The sequence below is a fragment of the Strix uralensis genome, unplaced genomic scaffold (genome assembly GCF_047716275.1).
Source record: "Strix uralensis isolate ZFMK-TIS-50842 unplaced genomic scaffold, bStrUra1 scaffold_123, whole genome shotgun sequence".
Lineage (NCBI taxonomy): Eukaryota > Metazoa > Chordata > Aves > Strigiformes > Strigidae > Strix > Strix uralensis.
The window spans coordinates 270,632-290,541 of record NW_027436764.1 but is presented as its reverse complement, the minus strand read 5'-3'; the positions used below and the strand labels follow the sequence as shown (position 1 = coordinate 290,541).

The window sequence follows — 19,910 nt, the reverse complement described above, 5'->3', positions numbered from 1 at the left end:
TTGTCTGGCTTCATGAAGCCTTGTATCTGCCTTTTACAAGCTAGATAGTCAGGCTGAACTGTTAAATGTTTTGACACCAAAGTGCTGGCATATTTCAGGTTTTTTGCTGGGCGGAACAAAAATATTACGACTGCTTAATAGGCAACACCTTTTCTGAACCAGCCCTGGTCTGTCCACTGTTTTAATGAATGCTGTGTGTTCTCCATTAGTATTTAGAGACAAAATATATATACGTGGCTGTAGCATAGACATGGGAATGTAGTATTAGACCATTGACTCATCATGTCCAAAGCTTCAAAACTGTAGGAGACCATGTGGTAGATGTCTAATTGCTGGAATGCTTGCTGCCATAGTCTATGAGCCCAGTGAGTTGCTGTCATAGTCTGTGAGCCCAATGAGTTAAACTTAATTCATAACAAAAGCTGCCAAGCCACGTCTGTAACATCACAGGAAAAAGCAACTGGAGAGTGAAGGGCAGACAAAATATGCTAATATTTTGAAATAAAATGCACTTTTTAAAGATTATTTTGAAATCTACCTGTCTACTATCAACGCTGAATCAATTTACTTTCATTTTCTATAGCAAATTTTCACTGCCCAGATTCTGAGATGCACAAAAATCATTAAATTTTGGATTAATAGATGAATTGCTGATCTATAAAATGACTGAAAAAGTTACTAAAAAGCAATTCTGTAACTTGCCCTCTGGCATGAGGTCTAATTTTCTAGTGTCCCCTTAATAGCTAAAACTATATGCTAGTCTTCAGAATTTTTCTGAACTCTGTCATGCATTAAGCTACATTGTGTTATATTTATAATACCAATTATTTATCAGGTCCTGCAGAGATAACCATGAAGTCTGGGTTACTCTTGCAATGAACTTTTATTCTAAATGGACACAATAATGGGATGATGGAGAAACGGATGTGGAACAATATGATTGTTTGGTGTTTTTATTTTTTAATTCTATCTTCCTTGTCAAACATGGGTTTTAGCAAGGTTGTGGTATATGTGTAAGGCTTTTTCCCTCATAAACAGTTGCTTTGCATTGAAAGAAGAATGGTTGGTCTTGTTTCATCGTGATGTGAACTCCATTGCAGACCCTCTCCCCAGCTATCAGAAACTTGCTGTGTAAATTTTGAATAGGATAAAGAAAGCTTTCTCCTTAAAGAAACTGCAGCTATCAGTTTCAAATTGGCTTGTCTTATATAAGAGACTTCAGAAGCTCTATGTTATGTGATCAGAAAACAAAAGAAGGATTTTATTTTATCTCGCAGGATGGAACCAAATTTGGATAAAGAGGAATTTTTCAGACCATCCTATATTGCTAGTGCTGAGCCACTTCAAAGAACAGGGCCAGTAAGTGTGGAAGACCTTAAAACAGATCTCTCTGGTGATTTTTCTTTGGTTTCTTCAGACTCGGACACAAGCCAGGTAAGAAAGCTTTAACGTTTGCATTGTTTGGATATTTTTTAATAAGCTTAGTCTTTTCATCAATACGAATAATCAGAATTTTACAGAGAAGATGAAAAGCATATTTAGTATGTTTTTAATTTGGAGGAGATAGATAGGATTAGACTAAGTTGTGTGGCACTGCATTGATACCTTATTGGGCGCATCAGTCTTGGAGCAGCTTAATCATAGAATGTTTTTGTGGGTTTCATTCTTGATTTCTCATTGCCTTAGTGTCGTGTGTGTGTGTATATATATATATATGCTGCAAGATTATGAACTCTTAAGTTATCACAGCGAACTTCTGCAGAGGCCTAAGCACTTGTGAAAACTGATGTAGTGAATTACTTTTGCTTCTCTTGTCATCAAATAAGTCTGTTCAAAGTAGCCTGGTGAAAATAAAACTGCCTTAAGATGCTAGCTATCCAACAAAGAAGCTAGTCAAATTTCTAACTTCCTTATTTTTTTTTTATTTAAGAGGAACGTTTTGGAGCCTAAGGGACACATACAAGTTTGCCTGCGTATTAGGCCATTTACATCGTTGGAGAGAGAAAATGAATTGCAGGTGTGACATTTATATAGCTTGAAAATACCTTAAATGTATGCTTGGGGTTTTTGGTTTGTTTTTTCCTCTAAGCTGAGCTTTTCATACACTTTTCATGCCTGCATTGTTTCTGGTTCCTTTTAATAGAGCTGTGTTTCGATTGAAGATTCAACAAGTGTCATACTGAAGCCACCCCAATATTCTTTGAGTCGACTGAGTGAAAAAACTGTTGGACAGAAGTTCACTTTTTCACAAGTAAATGAATTGTCTTTAAAAATTTTTAATCTTTTCCTGGAAAAATTTGTTTAACTTTATATTATTAAATAGCAATCCAACTAGATTTTTAAACTGTCAATAGTCTTTAAGATTATAAACATACAGAATTTAAAGGATTCTTTAAAAGTCTCTAATGATTGCTGAAACAAAATAAAGATGTTTCTTGGTAATGCTCAGGTGTTTGCCCCTGAAACAACTCAAGAAGAATTTTTTGAAGGCACCATGAAGAAACCAGTGCAAGACTTCTTAGATGGATATAATCGTCTTATTTTTACATATGGCGTTACAAATGCTGGGAAAACCTACACATTCCAAGGTATAAGTAGAAATGTGTTCTTGAATGAAATTCCTTTTTTTTTTTTTTTTTTTTTTGAGAGGATTACTTCTAGCAGAAATATTATAACTCTCTCCTTTATTTAAGCTGTAGGCCCTGTACATTGGCTTCTCTTGAATAATAATAAATAGCCTTTGAAAGTCTCCTTCCATAACCAATATCACTAAACTGCCAACTGACAGTCACTGCCAGAGTTTACGTAAACATACAGTGGTATTGCTTTGTAAGGCTGTAATAATTTCAACCAGGTGTACGTGACTTCTTTTTTCCTCCAAGTATCTAGAGGGTGGAGGGGGGAGTTAAGAAAATATGTGTTCTGTATATCAGAATGTGAAAAGTGTGTAAATCCAGACTCATATTTTCTTAATCATTATTATAAAGGTCATATGCATCTTATATGCATTGTCTCCAAATAAGGAATAGTATTTGAGTCCGTTTCAATTATTACAGGCAGAGCATAAATGTTTTGAAACATATTTGAGTACTTCCAAGTATTTCTGTCTTGTCTCGAGTTTCTGAGTTTATCAATAATATCCTAGGAGACCTTGTCTCCTGATGTACTGTTTCTGTACTGTTAAAGCTCAATATCCTTTCTGGTTGGAAGATGTCATTCTTTAATTATTTTCCAAAACATTTTAACAAATAAGGTGGCTTGATTTAGATGGAAACAATTTCTCCTGTAATAAAATGGCAGTTCTAGATTCTATAATGCTTATTTTATACACAGAAGTAGTAGAAGGACAATATGTCTTATGCCATATGAAATTGATCTTTATTGAAGTGACATTGTCTTCTAAGTGATCTTCTGTTAGGTAGATTATAACTAAAGACTACTGCCAGTATTTTCAGTTATCATTAATCTGGGGCAATGATGGCATGCTCTGTCCTAATAAATAATAGGTAAATAACAACCCCCCAAAATTCCTAAAGTGTACAGTCCCGCATGCTTGGCTAGTTTGGGCTATATTGTGTGGGTTTTCAAGACTTTTTGATTCATGTCTTTTCAGACTCTGCAGACTTTTTCATGCTATTATATTTTTCTAGGACTTAACTATCAACTTGTGATAAGAACTGTCAGGGCAGAATGTTGCCTACGGGGTGCCATGATTTCCTCTTCTGTTATTCCCAGTATTGTCAATATAGCCTTTCCTTTCTGGCAGTACATGGCAGTCTGTATTCAGTCAATGGCAAGGGACTTAAGTGAAAGATGCAACAGTTTTTTAGGACTGTTTGTTGTTTGCCAGTGACTGCTACTTTGTTCATGTGAGGTTGAATTACAAGTGGCATTACGAGAAACAAAAAATTACGAGTAGATGAGGAGAAACAAATGTAATCCAACAGTACTTTAGTATGTTATTTGGTTCCTAGCTTGGTGTTTGAGTGCCAGCTAGATTTTACATAGGTTCTGACTTGGGCAACACAGCTAGTGCTGTAACTGGTGAAAGCCCATCTGTCTCAGGAGCGGTAGGAGTTATCAGAGGCTGGAAGATAATGCTGTCAGTCTGAGACAGGATAGTTGTTTCTCTTCCATTCTCCCCTCTTTCCTCTCCTCTCTGGTTTAGAAATCAAAGTTAAGTGAACCCTTTTTAAACTTGCATCTGGATTCAGAAAGATCAAGTGTTCACTGAGGCTTTTATCTGACTACTTTTTGCCTTTCATGTGCAAAAGTAGGATGCTTTGGTAGGAAAGGGTCTGGGACAGGGAAAGGAGTGAGTCTTCACAAGGCTTCTAGAACTTTTTTGGTAGGGTCTGTGGAATTAGTACAGGACTGCAGCTGAGAGAGGAGTCATCAGTTGTATTTGCAGATTACTTCCTTGAGAGAGAGAGTGAAGGCAGCCTATGAAATGCAATTGAAAAACTGCAAATCTCTATTGAATGTGTGTTGGTTGTGGTTGGTCTGTTTTTTGTTTTTTTTCCTTAAGGCTAAGTTTATGCAGAACACCCCATCAGTTTTTATGTTCTGCCCCTTACTGTCTAAGGGGTAGAGCATGAGCTGTTGCTGAAAGCCAAATACCTTTCAGAACACTAATGACATTGCTATTACCTTGAGAATAAAAAACCCACTGCTTCGTGCTGTAAGTGGCCTCCAAATCCATCATGTATGCCTTGAGATTAGAGTTGCTTATCTTTCTGTCTTTGTTTATTTGTATATCTTGTTCACAGTAATAATTAGGGTCTTTCTTTGGTATGTTGCTTTCAGGGACAGAAGATGACATCGGTATTCTGCCAAGGACTATGGATATGTTGTTTAAAAGTATTCAAGGGAGGCTATACACAGCAATGGATTTCAAACCCCATCGGTGCAGAGATTATATAAGGCTGACTAGAGACCAAGTGAAAGAAGAAACTGCTATTAAAAATTCAATACTTCGCCTAACAAAAGAGGTAGAGGAGCACTTCCTTCTGTACTGACGAGTACATGCATCTTTAGATAGCTCAATGTTACCATGTTCATTTTTCAATGGGAAGCAACTCTCTGTATTTAAGTATGGACGTGTCTTTGCTGTCAGGTAGCTCTTCAGATGAGCAGCAAAGTGAGCAATATTGCTGATGAACCCTGTTCTGTGAATTTCTGCCTTGTGGCTGAATACTTTACAGAATGTAAACACTAAGGTTTTTTTCTATAGTTTGAGCATCTGATAATTTATCCTCTGGGGTTACTGGTGCTTAATAAGGATGGAATGCAAATAGTCTTGCCATCTGCGGGGATGCTAGTAGGTCTGCTCCTTTAAACAATTTACTCTCTTCCAGGATACTTGAAAGAAATGAATGATTTTGAGGTTGTTCCCCTCTTCCAGTCTATGCCAATAACCTCAAAGGAAGCAAAGGGTTTTTTGGAACAGCAGAGCTATAAAGCTGTTGGATTTCTAAAGATTTGAATTCAAACAGGTTTCTGCTGGACTTTATTCTTAAACAGTTCACTGTTGAGTAGTCCAGAAATACACTTCAGTTTCATGAATTGCTTGGAACTCTAAAGCTGTTTAGTCCAATTACAGTTGTGGGGATTTGTATTTTGTATAAGCATACCTTTTTCCTGGTGTCTTTAACTCTGAAATGAATGCAATAATGTAAGAAAACTGAGCATATGCTAGGAATTGGAACTAGAAATGGATTGCAGTGCATTTTTTATTTTTAGTGAAAAGAATTATCTGCCTAGTGGTATGCTGGGTTATAATACAGTGGTGTGGCTGTTGTGGGATGGAATCTATCTGTTACCTTGATTTTTATCCGAGTTACTTAACTAGAATTCTCCAGTGTGGAAGGCAGGTGGCAGCAGAATTCTTCAAGACTTCACTTCAAAAGCACAGGCGTATGTTCTATCTAGCTCTAGCAGTCTTTAAGGGCTTCAGAAAAAACAATCATGTATGTGTCCCCTGTAGTTTTGCCACTAAATCTCTAAGCTGAAGTATTGTTCTTATAACAACAGTTTTCAAAGTTTGCACCTACTTCAACAGAGGGTGGGTGGGTGTTTTATATGCGTAAAGCTTAAACCTGAAAGTTTTGATTACACACGTATTTAACTATTTCAGGAATTGCTTTATGGAATCCCAGCTTTATATGACATATGCTCTTGACATATGACATATGCTCTTGACAAAACATTAAAAAAACCCAACCCAAATCACACCTGTGTTTTAATCCATGTTTCTTCTCTTAAGCATACTGGTTTTGGTAGACGAGTTGCACTTCTTTGCAGTTCTGTGCCTAAAAAAACCAAACAACCAAAACTAAGAGTGGGAATGGAGTGTGTGTGTATTAACCTCTATCTGTAGGGATTTGTTTTACTTTGTTTTTTTTTTTTTTGGTTTTTTTTTTTAAGAATTCAGCAGAAGGAAGTTTTCCTTCTCTTTCTAAAACCTGGGCTTTATTTCAACTGTGATACAGCCTGTATCATGTAGTAGTAAGTTGTTCACTTAATTTCTTAAGTGAACAAGTGTTCTACATTTACCTCTATTTCTGAGAGTTGACCTAGGAAGCTGTAAGATACGGAATCCTGAATTAGCAAAATACCAATACTAAAAAATTTCCAGACTCTCTAGATTCACCAGGTTAAGAATAACGTGTAAACTACAACTGGAGTTCCGCAAATCATCCTGTTAAATCACCCTGTTTCTCTGTGGGGTCCCACCCCTCTATTTTTCTGTGGCTAGTTTTCCTCTGGCTCAGGGAGCTGAAGTGCTCTGTACTGTGATAGGGCCTGATGTAAGGGAAGTGTCAGGGATGAGTATTAAGGTAAGAACAATCCTTTCAATAGGAGTGAACAGGTGCATTGAACTAGACATGATGCCTAGTCAGGATCTTTGTATTGGCATATTGCAACTACACTGTATTACTGTCTAGTAGGAGCTGTTACAAAAGGAACTGGTGATCTACTGTCAACGATGTATCGTAAAGCCTCTGTTCTCTTTTGTAGGTAGACCATCAAGATAGCACTAACAGCAAAGCACCAGTTGGTTGTAAGGGTATGTTTTATATTAAAGAATTGCAATTAAAGCAGGCAAAGAAGCTTTCTTAAAGTCAACAACTGACTTCTGGCCTATGTTAATAATAAAATGACTGCTTGGCATTTTTATATGCCTGTGAATTGGATAGTGATCAATTTATCTGGCCAGAAAACACAAGGATAAAATGGTTAGAAGTTTACCTGAACAGACATTAAATGAGATGAAACTATGGCAAGGAAAAATAGTACTACTTATGCTATGGTCTCTAGTGGTATCCTGACCCTGTATGTAATTAGATAAACCTAATTCTAGCATTTAAAAACTACCTAAATACTAGGTTTGCTTTAAAATGTTAGAATGATATGTACTTGTCAGTTTGATTCTTTTAAAGACATTGAAGAGACTTGAATAATTCTAACAAAGCTGCATGTTTTTGATAGAATTTGCAAGTGGGAAAGGAAGTGGTAGATGAGGTGTCTGGCAGATATGTAGGGTAAGCATGTGACTTCCAGATATTTAAGAAAGGGGAGAAAAGTTTCAAGGGATTTTTGTCTGGGGTAAGTGCTTTTTAGAAGGCTGCTGTAATATCAGTCTTCACTTACTAATTTTTTGAATAAAGTTTATTTTACAAGGTCTATACTGACTTGTAATATTTTGTACTTGACAGATTTGGAAGAACTCTTAAAAGGCTCAGAACAATCTAGCACAACTGCGAAAAATCACGTGAAATTTTCTCTTTGGGTTTCATTTTGTGAGATTTACAATGAATGTTTTTATGATCTACTGATTCCTATGTCAAATGACAAGAAAAGAAAAACACTACGCCTTGCTCAAGACGTCAAGGGATGTTCTTATGTAAAAGGTGATTAGAATACATTGCAAATTGCCAAACGTGTAATTTGAGAAGTCAGTCTTCCTGTAATAATATTTATTTCTAGATTAGAAAACTCCTAACTGTATTCACTGTGGCACTAGAAATGTCTGCCTTGGGTATGAAAGGCAACAATCTACATACACAGAAGTATCTGTACCTTTAATAGTGTTTTCTCTCTGTTGTTAACTGTAACTCTTAAAAGCCTACGTGCACTCCACTGACTTGATATTTCTCTGAAATGGGAGAAATATTGAGAACAATTGACAAATTTTTTAGTGTTTTGGTTTTTTCCATTTTCTTAAAAAAGACTCCAAATTCTTACCTATAGTTATAATTGGCTCAACAGTTCTATTTTTTTAGTATTTTCAGAGAATATGTGAGAAAGTTCAGTCTGACTGCAAATTACATTTTACAGTACTCTAATGAAGCCTGTGATGTGATTTGTTGTGGGTTGGGGGAGGCGGGGGGTTAGCAGAACTCTAACAGTTCAGTGTTTGTTTCTGGCCATGGAAATAACAGGTTTCAAATCCTATTTGATTTATAGGTTCTTTGGAAAATCAAGACACCAATTCTAGATTAAAGGCTTTTTTGGAGGTGTTTGGCCTGCTCCTTTTATCTTTTATATGCCAAATTATAATTCAAAAAGCTGAATCAGATGATAAACCCAACTCCTTCATTTCTTCAAAGACTAGAAGAGGTGTGAAGTAGGAAATAGTCTGCTTTGAGCTATGCTTCAGCATAATCTCTTTTTATAACATTTGGAGGTATAAGGCTGTTCCTGATGTTCTTGAGGAAAACCAGCTGATGATTTTCTTATTTTTCTTCGTCACAGCTGGTATTTTTGCTAGTACAATTTTGGTGACCTCTAGTTTAACAGAGGCCATAATGTTCATATTCTAAGTTCCATTAGTAGGGTTGTAGGTATTTACTCTAGCCCATACCAAGGTGATATACAGTCATCATATTGCAGACAAAATTCTTCACTGATTTTCTTTTTTTTTTTTTTTTTTTTTAACTTGATGGCCCTGAAAGATGTCTAGGTGATTTTCCCCCCGCACCCTCAAAATCGTAGGCTAAACCAGAGAAGCTGTCCAGGTAGAATTCTGCCTTGATGAGTATGAACATAGGGCGTTCATGCTCATATTAGACCCTGTGCTTTGGCTTTTCAGAGTGGAGGCTAAGGTTGCTCACTTAATTTGGATGGAGCATATTTCTGTGTGCTAATAGGATGAAATGATGAGAGATATGTGCCCTTCCTTTCCCATGGAAGGAAGAATCTTGATTTTGTTGTCACATAATTTCTGTCTGAAGCATGCTTAGTAAAATGTTTTTGTCTCAAATAAACGTATTATTCTTGGTGTGCATACGTTATCCCCTAATCCCTTCTTTCTTTTTGATAATGATATTTACAAGATTACTGTGTTTGTTCTTCCTAAAGGTCTGCAGTGGGTTCAGATTTCTGATTCTAAAGAAGCTTTTAGACTTCTAAAACTGGGGTTGAAACACCAGAGTATCGCAAGCACGAAGCTAAATACTTTCTCCAGCAGAAGGTGAGAAACTTTTTGAATAGCACTGGGCATAGGATGGTGTCTGGGAGGAAGGGGGAACTAAAATATGGATTGTGACTTTTAGGAGGGGAAGAGGCTTTAACAGGGTCTAGATATCTAGGTTTGGCATCCTTTAGCACTGTGTGACCCAATGTTTTTAGTCAAAAGGATTCAATCCGTCAGTAAGATGAACCTGTACAAAAGCTAACAGATTTATCAAATACTGTCCTTCAAGCAAAAGCACTTAGCTTTATTCCATCTAAATGTCTGAGGAAAAAGCAAAATAAAGGCTACACCAGCATCTCTTTAAAAGTTTGTATCTGATAGAGTATATGCTGAGACAAGTTGACAGATTCAACAGTGTTTTGAACAGATGTTGTGGAGGCTAAAAATATTTTGAAGGTATTAGTCTACTTTATCTTCTCTGCTGATTTAAACTTTTCCTTTTAGTCACAGCATATTCACAGTTAAGATACTAAAAATTGAAGATTCAGGAGCCCCACAAGTGACCCGAGTCAATGAGTAAGTTCAGAGCAGAGACCCTCTCTTCTTTTGTGATGAAGTTGTCAGTTATCTTCTGTGTTGGTGTACTGGTACTGACTATATACCCAGTGCTTCCTGGTAGAAGCTCATGCACTTTCTACCCACTTCCCACTCCTTTTCCCCACTTTCTACAATCATGCAGTACTTGGCCCTCTATCTCCAGCCATCAGGTTGCAGTGCTGTTCTATATCTTGTCCCCTCTGTTCAGCACAAGTTTCTGTTAGCCTGCTATATACCTGAACTCGTCTAAGTCCTCAAAAGGAAGAGGATGGCGGGGGGGGGGAGGGGAAATAAGAAGTGTGTTGGGAAAAGATTTGTCAGGAAGTAATGTAAAATTTGATTGGGAAAGCAACACTGAAAAGAATGGAAGTGTTTGTGCAGATGAAGATCAAGAAATTCTTCCTCTAAAAACAGTGATCATTTTAAAAAGTGAATAATTTGTGCATGTTCTAAGGTAAATAAAGGGAGTTTTCCTTATCTATTTTCAGATTGTCACTGTGTGATCTTGCTGGTTCAGAAAGATATGCCAAGACCCACAGTGAAGGTCATAGATTGAAAGAGAGTGGAAATATAAACACCTCTCTTCTGATTCTAGGCAAGTGTATTAACGCACTCAAGAATTCTCAACAGTCAAAGTAAGTCCTTGTACGAATTGCAAACTGGTTGTGGCTTTTAGGTATTACCTACAATGTTTAAAATATGCAATGCTAATACTAAGTTTTTGGTGGAAATGATGTATAGACTTGTTGATCTACCAAAGTCATCTTAAACTTGCCTTGTTCTGCTCTTTAAATCATCAATTCTAATCTCCTTTAAGCATGCTATTGTATATTTTAGCAATTTAACTTTACTCCTCTGAGCTTGGTTTATCAAAAAATCAAACTTTGGAATAAGTTTAAACCCCCCTTTTCACCAGTGTCATAGTAAGTGTCAAATTTTTAGCCTTTTATTACTCCTTACGAACTAACTCAACTGTCTAATACTTCTAGTGTAACATTTTTTCATCAGCAGAACATTGCTGTGCTATCATAACTGTGCACCATTTGACAAAATTTGTCTGTTTTTTAATAAATACTGACATAACTTTTAACACTCTCCTCCTGATCCAGCTAACCATATGCAGACAAAAGAAAGCCTTCCTGCTATTTATGCCCTACCTTGGGGATCTAAATAAGAGTGAAATAATACAAGAAGCTAGTTGTCTAAAAAACAGTACAATATATAGTCACAGCTGGATATAACTGTCCAGGAACTGCTTTCTCCACATGTTCTCATTTGCAGCTCTATTTCTGTCCCAGAAGTTAAATGAACCCAGTCTGCTGATGGATGTGCTTTGCCAAATTCACTTACCCCGTAGCACTCTTCCTGACAGCCTGTTCAAAGTCTGTAACACCTTAAGATGAAGAAGCTTTGCTAGCGTGTGTTCCTGATTATGTTCTGTGAATTTACAGTCTGTCTTATTTTTCTGTTCTTTCCAGATAGGAAGGATGCATTAAAACTAGCGGCTGCTTAGAGGGCTGTTAATGTATTCAGAATGACTTCTTCTGATCCCAATAACTTGGAATTTTAAGAGATCATGCTTCAGAGCATTTCTTCTATATTGTTAAAGTGTTAATACATGCCCTTTGCAAGTTGAATAGGAAATAGAAACTTTCTTAAAATTATTTTGGACTACCAGTCCTGCAGCAAAGCTATTTATGAGCTGTCTATGTACTCTGGTAGGAGTGTCGCTGCCTTCCTGAGTTCTGTAGCACTGTCCATGTAACTGAATAGCTGTTATGTGTCCAAAATGCAGGCAACCTATTTGGTGGCAAGTGTGCGTTCAGTCATGTTTTAGGAATTCTCATAAAATTTCCTATAAGCATCAAAAACTACATCCCCAGCTGTTAAATTCAAGGGCACAAATTGTGATTTATTTTTTTTTTTTTTTTTAGGAAGTGCCAAACTGCTGGGAGATTAGGAAGAAAGTTCTGAAAAGTATCTCCATATGTTTGGTGTATACTCATTTTCTTGCCTAGGCACTTGCTCTTGTCCATTCTCAGAGGCCGGATACTGAGTGAGAGAGATCTCTGATGATGTTGGATACTGCATGCCTAGAACTAGATATATTCTCTTCATTAATGTGGAAGGGAAGAGAGAGGTTGGGGTATAGTTTGGTGTAGCATGAGGCTGTGTGACCTGCCCAAGGCTAAACGTTGAACACTTTCAATTTAAGTGCTCCCATTGGTTATATTGCTATAGCCTATCTAAGATAATGGCTAAAGCCACAGTCACAACAGCCACATGGTCTCTCTACAAACAGCTGCATCTAGTCCAAAACAATTTTAATTTATTTAATGACTACTACTTTAATAAATATTTTTAAGTCTTCATGCTGGGTAGCTTTTACACTGACTGGAAATTATTAAACATCTGGTCATCTGTTCTTTTGTCTTTAAAGGTCGCAGCAGCACATACCCTTTCGGGAAAGTAAACTAACTCATTTCCTTCAAGGATTCTTCAGTGGAAAGGGGAGTGTATACATGATAGTAAACATAAGCCAATGTGCTTCAACGTATGATGAAACACTCCATGTGTTAAAGTTCTCGGCCATTGCACAAAAAGTAAGTGTGTTGCAGTTTATCTTGATCAGTACTTCTGATTTGCCTTTAAAGAGCAGGTTCCCTCACTCCTAAGAATATGAATTTAGTGACTGGGTTTTTCTGTCTCATGTTGCAATCGTATTTTCTGATTGCTCCTAGTCAGGCTTTATTTCCTTGTAAAGCTTTTAAAAAGGCTTTGTTGGGACATATATTTCCTATTAAAAATCCGTAATTCCCATAAAATATCCAGCCTGACAAGACACTTGCTATATTTGGAAGAAATTCCATGAGATCTGGGTGAATTTTTCTTCTGTAGTCATAGCATGCTCTCACCTAGTAGCAAGTCTAGCTGCCCCATATACTACTACTCTCTTAATGTGGAATATTGCTCACCTGAGGTATGTAGGTTGAGCACCAAAGAGAATTTGAAAGGTTGTCTTTATGTCCTCAGGAGCTTCAGTGGGAAGGTGGAGGTTAAGCAGAATGAGTAGGAGTAAGTGCAGGGATAGAACCCTGGTGGAGTTGGAAGACAAAAGTATTGGGGATCAGTGCTGCAGCCTTAATGGAAACCATGGAAAACTTCTGTTGACAGTTAAATATGTTCAAAGGACAAGAGATCCAGGCCATTAGAATGTGGGCTCATCTAAATGGGTTAAGTACAACACTAAAACAAACAGAATTTGTTGGATGGCATTTGTGTAATGCAACTAGAAACTCAAAGTATAGGAAATACAGAAATCTGAAGGTGCATGAGGTGGCAACCCTCTTGTACGTTGTCAAGCTAGTGAAACTTGGTGTTCCTGCAATCAAAAGAAGGGTTAGACTCTAAAGTGACTCCTTTATACTCTAGCTGGAAACCAGTTGAAGTAGTGACTCTGAACAGATGATAGACTGGGGGAGTACTGTGCTCAGGAGACCTATAGGGAAGTGCAGCGGGTATATCTTGGAAGTGCCAGTAGAGGATTAAAAAATACTGAAGACTTTATTCTTTGTTTTCTGGGTAGGTTTTAGCTATGGACACATCTGTTTTTGTCCAAGATCAGTCATTTGACCAGAAATCAACAACATCATCACTACTTAGTCACATTAAAATGCCAATTTCAAGGAAAAGAGTTACTGTCCTATGGGACAGGAGCTTAGAAGATGTGATTGAAGATGATAATGAGATGGAGGAACAGCATATGTCAGGAGAAGAAGCAGTGCAGAAACATGAAGATAATAAAGTTATTATGGGAAAAAAAGAGTACATGGTATGTGCCAGGGGTATGTTAAGAATTAGCGTAGCATGGAGTCTTGAAGCAAGGTATTATTCTGGTTTTCCCCCCTCTCACCTTTTTTTCTGATCACCCTTATTTTATCTAAATCCAGCATTAAGAACTAAAAGTGGGATTACTCATGATGTGATGATGCCTGTTGTGGGAAAACTCTATAATGTGTCTGAATATAGACCAAGCAGTAAGAATTGCAGATTTGGCTTTCTCTCCTTTTGGTAGCCTGTGGTCAATGCACAGCAAGTATTACCTGCTTTTAGCAATACAGAAGACTGTTTCTCTGTATTCTGTGTACAAGAAAATGCTGAAAACTGTTCCTTAAGGAACAGCAAATTTAGTCACTTCTAGGGAAGATGAGGAGGGAACTGAGGACTAGAAACTGTTTTGTGGAGGTTTCATTAATATTGTCGCAAAAATGAGCACCTGGAAAACAAGAGCCAAATCCTGTGGAGCTTAAGCCTGTTTAAGACAACTTCAAGAATTCTTGTAATAAAATGAATGTTCTTTACAAATGCCTGCTCTGTGCAAACTTATAAACTGCTGTGTTAGTACCAAAGAGATCTTCTGATCTACTCATAAATCTTCCTGTTTATGAATAAGCTAATAAAAGAACTGGAAGAAATTTTGTCAGGTGGAAGGGTAAAGTGGTGTTGTAGTGTTTGAGGAATGAGAAAAATCTCACTTATGGGAAACCATGTCGTTATGAAAAACTTAATACTAATGGTAATTCTAGATGCTGCTGAATCTCATAGAAGAGTTGAAGAACAAACTTATTGCTGAAAAGAAGAATAAGTTACTGCTGGAACTAAAGATTCGTGAAGAGGTGATGCAGGAATTTGCCCAATATTTTGCTGAGCAGGAAATATATTTCAAGTAAGTTAGCTTTAAGTGGTTTTTAAAGTTAATGATTAAAAAAAATTAAATTCCATTCATTTATTTCTTAAATCTGTCTCTTGGCTATAAGAGACCACACTCTTCTGCTAGACTTACTGCCTCTGTTAATAGATCAGTTTCTGTTTGGACTATGAGTTCAGGAAAAATACTGTGTAGGAAAGGCTTTGATTTGGGGGGCATGGGGTGTGTGTGTGTGTGTGTAATCTGTCAGCAGTGTTCCTGTAGAGCTCTCCCTAACAGAAGAGCTTTGATAGGATGTCTGTAGAAAGAGTGACACTTGCAAATTCTTTGGTTACTGCAGTCTTAGTGATACTTCAGATGGGTATTCTGGCTCAAGAAGCTTAGAAAAAATGCTTGTAGTCAAGTGTTAGCCATATCTGTGTATATATGTCTCCCCCTCATTCTTCAGGAGTGTGCGTACTCTGGTGTAGCAACACCATTTTGTGTATTGTTTTATTGTGCCAAAATAAAGAAAAAAACATCTTTGTTTATAGGCAGCTGTACTAATAACTTTGTAGCAGCTCATACTAGCTAGCTTTTATCTGACTTATTTTTCCTACTATAGTGAGTTCCTTTCTTATGAACGAGAACGGCTTCAAGAAGATTCTGACAGACGCCTGGAAATCTTCAAGGAACTTGTAAATGGTGATCTTGAAGACATGGATGAAGAAAATGAACTAAAGGATAAGCCTTGCAGTGAACAAGCTGGACCTCTGGTATTATGCCCCTGATAACATCCCTTTCACTAACTACCTGTTATGGTGATGGTACGTCTCAAGAATTAGAAGAATGGTTTCAAGGAATTGCATGCTGCCTAACTGTATCCTCAGCAAGATATATTTATCATGTTCAATAGGAGTAGTTGCTGTGCCTCGGATATGCATTTAGGAATCTGGGGTTTTCTGCATTTCTGCAACACAAAGTGAGAATTACTGTGTACAAAGAAACTGGGGGAAAAGCTGCAATTATGCTATAAACTGTTGCATTGAGTGCCTGTTTAAGGTATTTGAAGCTGACTTCTAAGACCCCATATATGGATGGTACTGGAGTGGTCCCAGAGACTTCTTTCCTCTTAAGGCTATTGTGGCTACAACTGAAGCAATGATAATTGTATATACACTTAAGCATAACTAAACTCTGAAGTTGAGGCTGGTTCTTGTGAGTTTCGAACCCTTTGTTTTTAAAAAAACAAGGAGGAAAGAAAGTCAGTGTTTTAAGTACAGCTTAATTTGATAAGTTACCACAAACTTATTTGACCTCACAAACTTTTACTGATATTTGAAAATTTCAGATGTATTCCTTCTAAAACTGTTTGCTTGCTGTGTTCATTCAGTGTTCTCATCGGGTAAAAATGCTAGCTTTTATATTAAATTTGGAGGGGATGCTTTTGTGGTGGTATAAAAGGGAATGTGATGGTGGGCCGTTAAATGCTTTAAAAATAAGGTAGCTGTTACTTGATGCTGGAGAATTCTGTGTGAAGGTAGAGAGAAACTGGCAATCAAATTGCCTGTGAACCTACAAGATGGCTTTGAAGTCAGAATTAACTGTACTTAGATGTTTGAGTACATAACGTTCTTTGAAATTTTCAGTAGAAATAATGGATATTGTGTAACTATTTGCTACTTCTAAATGGATATAAATTATCTTTCAGGATGGAGAACATGGCATAGGGCCAGGCACCTACATTGATCTTGAGGATGTTACTGATTCTCTGCAGAATGATGTCGTTGATACCAAAAAGCAGGCGGAAGAAACATACAGATACATTGTGTCTCTGGAGGACCCACAGGAAGCTATAGGTTGGCTTGAAAAGTGACTGGGAAAAACTAGCACTGAACTAACTCAGACCAAAGAAAAGCTGACAGAGAAAACAAATGAACTAATCAAAATTGAAGAACAGCTGACACAGAAAACCAAAGGTGAGCTGGGTGTGTGTGTGATGTGAAAGAAAAAAGAAATGACACTGTAAAATAGAAATAATCCAGTTGAGCAGGATTTTGGAACCAAATCGTATGTTACCTCTATAGGTGGTAATCAATTGTTTTGTGTATGTTTGGGTTGAACAATTCCACAGGCCTTGATTATTTCATTTTTAAGACAAAACTTAAAACTGTCAGTTGAAGACTTCTGAATTGTGGGGGTAACATGTCAACATTATTTATTCTTGATTTCATGGTTATATTGTGATCCCAGCACTTCACATTTTGCTGATGCAGTGTTTTCAGGTATTCTGTGGAACATTCATAGATAAAAGTATCAATACCTCATAATATGATTTCAGCAGAAGTCTCTTGACATGATCTATATTTTATACGGGTTACAGGGCCCAATTCTGTTCAAAAAAACCTGAACTTTTGAAATGTGTCCTGTAAGTAGAAGCCAACACAAAAATAAATGAGTCTATTCAAAAGCTACTAAAGTACCAGAAGATCTGGAAAAATGGATTACTGAGTAAACTATGTAATAGCCACTTATTTGATGCAGGCTTCTCTTCCTGTTACAGACTTTGAAATGCAGATGATTAAATCGGATGAGGCTGCTGAGCAGCTTAAAGAAGCAACTGAGGTAACTTTCTCAAAAAAAACTTGTGCAAAATTACTTGCTTTAGTACAAAATTTCAGTAGCTTAAAATGCTATTGTAGTATGTTTCTAGCTTTTTTTATATCAAGCTTAGCTTAACTGATCTTGCTTCTAAATGCATTGTATAGTTCAAGAATTTAGCATTGACTGAACTACTTTCTTTTCTAAGAAAATGAATACGCAGAATAAAAGGATTCAAGAACTAATGGACATCGCAGAGCAAAAAGATGATGCTATCACGAGACTGCAAGATTTGATATCCTGTTTAGAAGAAACCATAAAAGACTATGTAAGTCTTAGACATCTCAATTTTCTGTTTACAAAAAAATTAAATCTGTGCTTATAACGGACTTGACTATTTTGGAAAATTGAAATTTTCTGTAAGTAATTGCTACTTTCTTGAAATGGTAGCAGGCGAAGTTGGCATTACAACTGAAGTTACGGCAAAATGTGTGCAGAGGTGTGTGTGGAAAATAGGATTTCTGGAAGCAGTGATCTGGAGTTACTATTGGAGGACTGTCGAGACTATGAAGAGCCACTCTAAAGAAAAAAACAACACTCAAACTGGGAGGACTCCAGCTGTGGGAAGAGAGGGATTATGTCACTGTCTTTTTTATTTTTGCCTGAATGGAAGAGGAAGGAAAGGAGGTTTTGCTGCAGCAAAAGCTCAAATTTAATTGAAGTTAGAAGTTAGTGTGAGAAGGACAGTGGTTGTGTAAATTGGCAACAAAAATCAGTGTGTCCCACCTACTACCATGATGCACACAAACTTTCTAAGGCAGAGCAATGATATGAATGTATTGAGCAGAGTTTGATCTAAGAGTGGATGGCCAGGGTATCTCTGCTTTTGATGCGATCAATAAAATTTGCAGCTGGCTAGTCTGCTGCTGGCTGCTGAATGCCAAAAGGCTGGCTTGGCTACATGTACACAGGTTAAAAAAAAAAAAAATCAAAACATGCGGTTAGGTGTTTTTTTGAGCCTGATGCCCTGTAACCTGAAATGTAGTTCTGAGAACATTTTAAGTTAAACTTAGGCAGCGCTCTGATCCATTTTTCTCTTCCACTGTGAACTTAAAGCTTTGACCATACTTAATCTTCTATTCCCTCTCTGCCTCTGAGCGACTTAGCTTTTCAATAGTATTAATGCTCAGAGTGGTAACAGTTGTGATGACTGCTTCCTATCACTGCTCCTTCCAAGAGACAGGCTCTAGCTCTGTCCAGTGTTTCTATGAGACTGTGTGGGATGAAACTTAAAATGTGACAACAAACCTCAAGTCTGTTCTATAGATCATTATTTTTTTTAATGAATTACTTAGATGAGTGATTGGTCCTTGGCAACCAGCATGGCTTGCCACTTGTGTCATCTTGTGAGTAAAGAAACTTTATTCTTGGTCAAATACATAGTCTAAAGTATGTATGACAGAACTGACTAGGCTTTCAAATTGCATCAGATCTTTCATGATAAAAATGATCTGTGGCTTTGCTGAAGGTGGTTAAGACTCCCAGCTCTACCAACTATGACAAGAAAGTGATGAACTTGTAGAGCTGACCATTGGCCCTTTGAGCAAATCATGGATTTCCTCAACTCTTTTGACACTGGATACTTCAGGTGGTAAACTCCTTTTGCATTTCGTAGTTTCCTAGTCTCTTGCTCTACTTTCTGTACAGTGCAAAGCATTGTGCTTATTACTGTCTGAAGGTGTACCTGCTTTTTGTTTAAGCAACTGATCTGTAACTGACTTGTTCTTCTGACAACCCATATACAGGTTACGCAGATAGATTTGTAAAAATATTTGCATCTAAAAGATTACTAAGCCTATTAAGTGCTCACTTTGTAAAACTTCAAAGTAATTTATCTTATTTTAACACACGACAACACTGTAACTACCATTAAAAGAAAATTGGCAGAAAAGAACTCTAATGAACTGATTGAAAGCAGCCAATTCAAGGATTGTGAGGAGACTCTATTGAAAGTGGGAAGAAAACGTTGCTCTGAAAGTAAGCCTATTGTGGAAAAAGTCAAACCCTGAAACATGAACTAGCACAATAACAGTTTTTGCAGGTTTGATAAACATTTAGCAGTGGAACAATAGTTAGGTTTTCGTATAATACAAGCCTTAGTCTGACATTAACAATGAAATGCTCACCTAAATCAAGTTGATGAGAATCACTTCAGAATTTTGGATTTGGAAAGTTTAGTAGAGATACTCTATTTCTTTCTAATAGAGCTTTAGATCTCAGGAAATGGGGGAAATTACTTGTGATGAAGGCACTTTGGGAGAGAATGGTGGGAACTAGGATGGGGGCTCATCTGTAAATATATTTTCAGATCTGTGTGCAAAGGAAAAAATAATTGAAGATATGCGGATGACATTAGAAGAACAAGAACAGACTCATATTAAACAAGATCAAGTGATTGAAACCAAATTAGAAGAGACCAACAGATTAGTTTGGGGTAATCTCTCCATGGAAAGGGAGCAAGGAGACAAAATTGTTTTGGATGTATTGTGATAGCTGCTTTAAATCTCTGTTTTGATTTGCTGAGTGTTATTTAGGCATTAATTTTAT

At 37.0% G+C, this 19,910-nt stretch overlaps 1 protein-coding gene across 1 annotated transcript in view; it reads left to right on the top strand.

Moving 5' to 3' along the window:
• Window positions 1-19,910, top strand: part of LOC141938502 (kinesin-like protein KIF20B) — a 38,128-nt gene that overhangs the window by 1,265 nt on the left and 16,953 nt on the right. The window contains exons 3-19 of the mRNA XM_074857351.1: window positions 1,278-1,434; window positions 1,931-2,017; window positions 2,144-2,251; window positions 2,450-2,588; window positions 4,807-4,991; window positions 7,021-7,069; window positions 7,719-7,913; window positions 9,364-9,475; window positions 9,923-9,994; window positions 10,504-10,650; window positions 12,456-12,618; window positions 13,602-13,847; window positions 14,602-14,741; window positions 15,328-15,478; window positions 16,414-16,440; window positions 19,220-19,340; window positions 19,672-19,797. Of these exons, the coding sequence (XP_074713452.1) occupies window positions 1,279-1,434; window positions 1,931-2,017; window positions 2,144-2,251; window positions 2,450-2,588; window positions 4,807-4,991; window positions 7,021-7,069; window positions 7,719-7,913; window positions 9,364-9,475; window positions 9,923-9,994; window positions 10,504-10,650; window positions 12,456-12,618; window positions 13,602-13,847; window positions 14,602-14,741; window positions 15,328-15,478; window positions 16,414-16,440; window positions 19,220-19,340; window positions 19,672-19,797 (2,224 nt within the window). The 5' untranslated portion in view covers window position 1,278. The remainder of the gene's footprint in view (window positions 1-1,277; window positions 1,435-1,930; window positions 2,018-2,143; window positions 2,252-2,449; window positions 2,589-4,806; window positions 4,992-7,020; window positions 7,070-7,718; window positions 7,914-9,363; window positions 9,476-9,922; window positions 9,995-10,503; window positions 10,651-12,455; window positions 12,619-13,601; window positions 13,848-14,601; window positions 14,742-15,327; window positions 15,479-16,413; window positions 16,441-19,219; window positions 19,341-19,671; window positions 19,798-19,910) is intronic.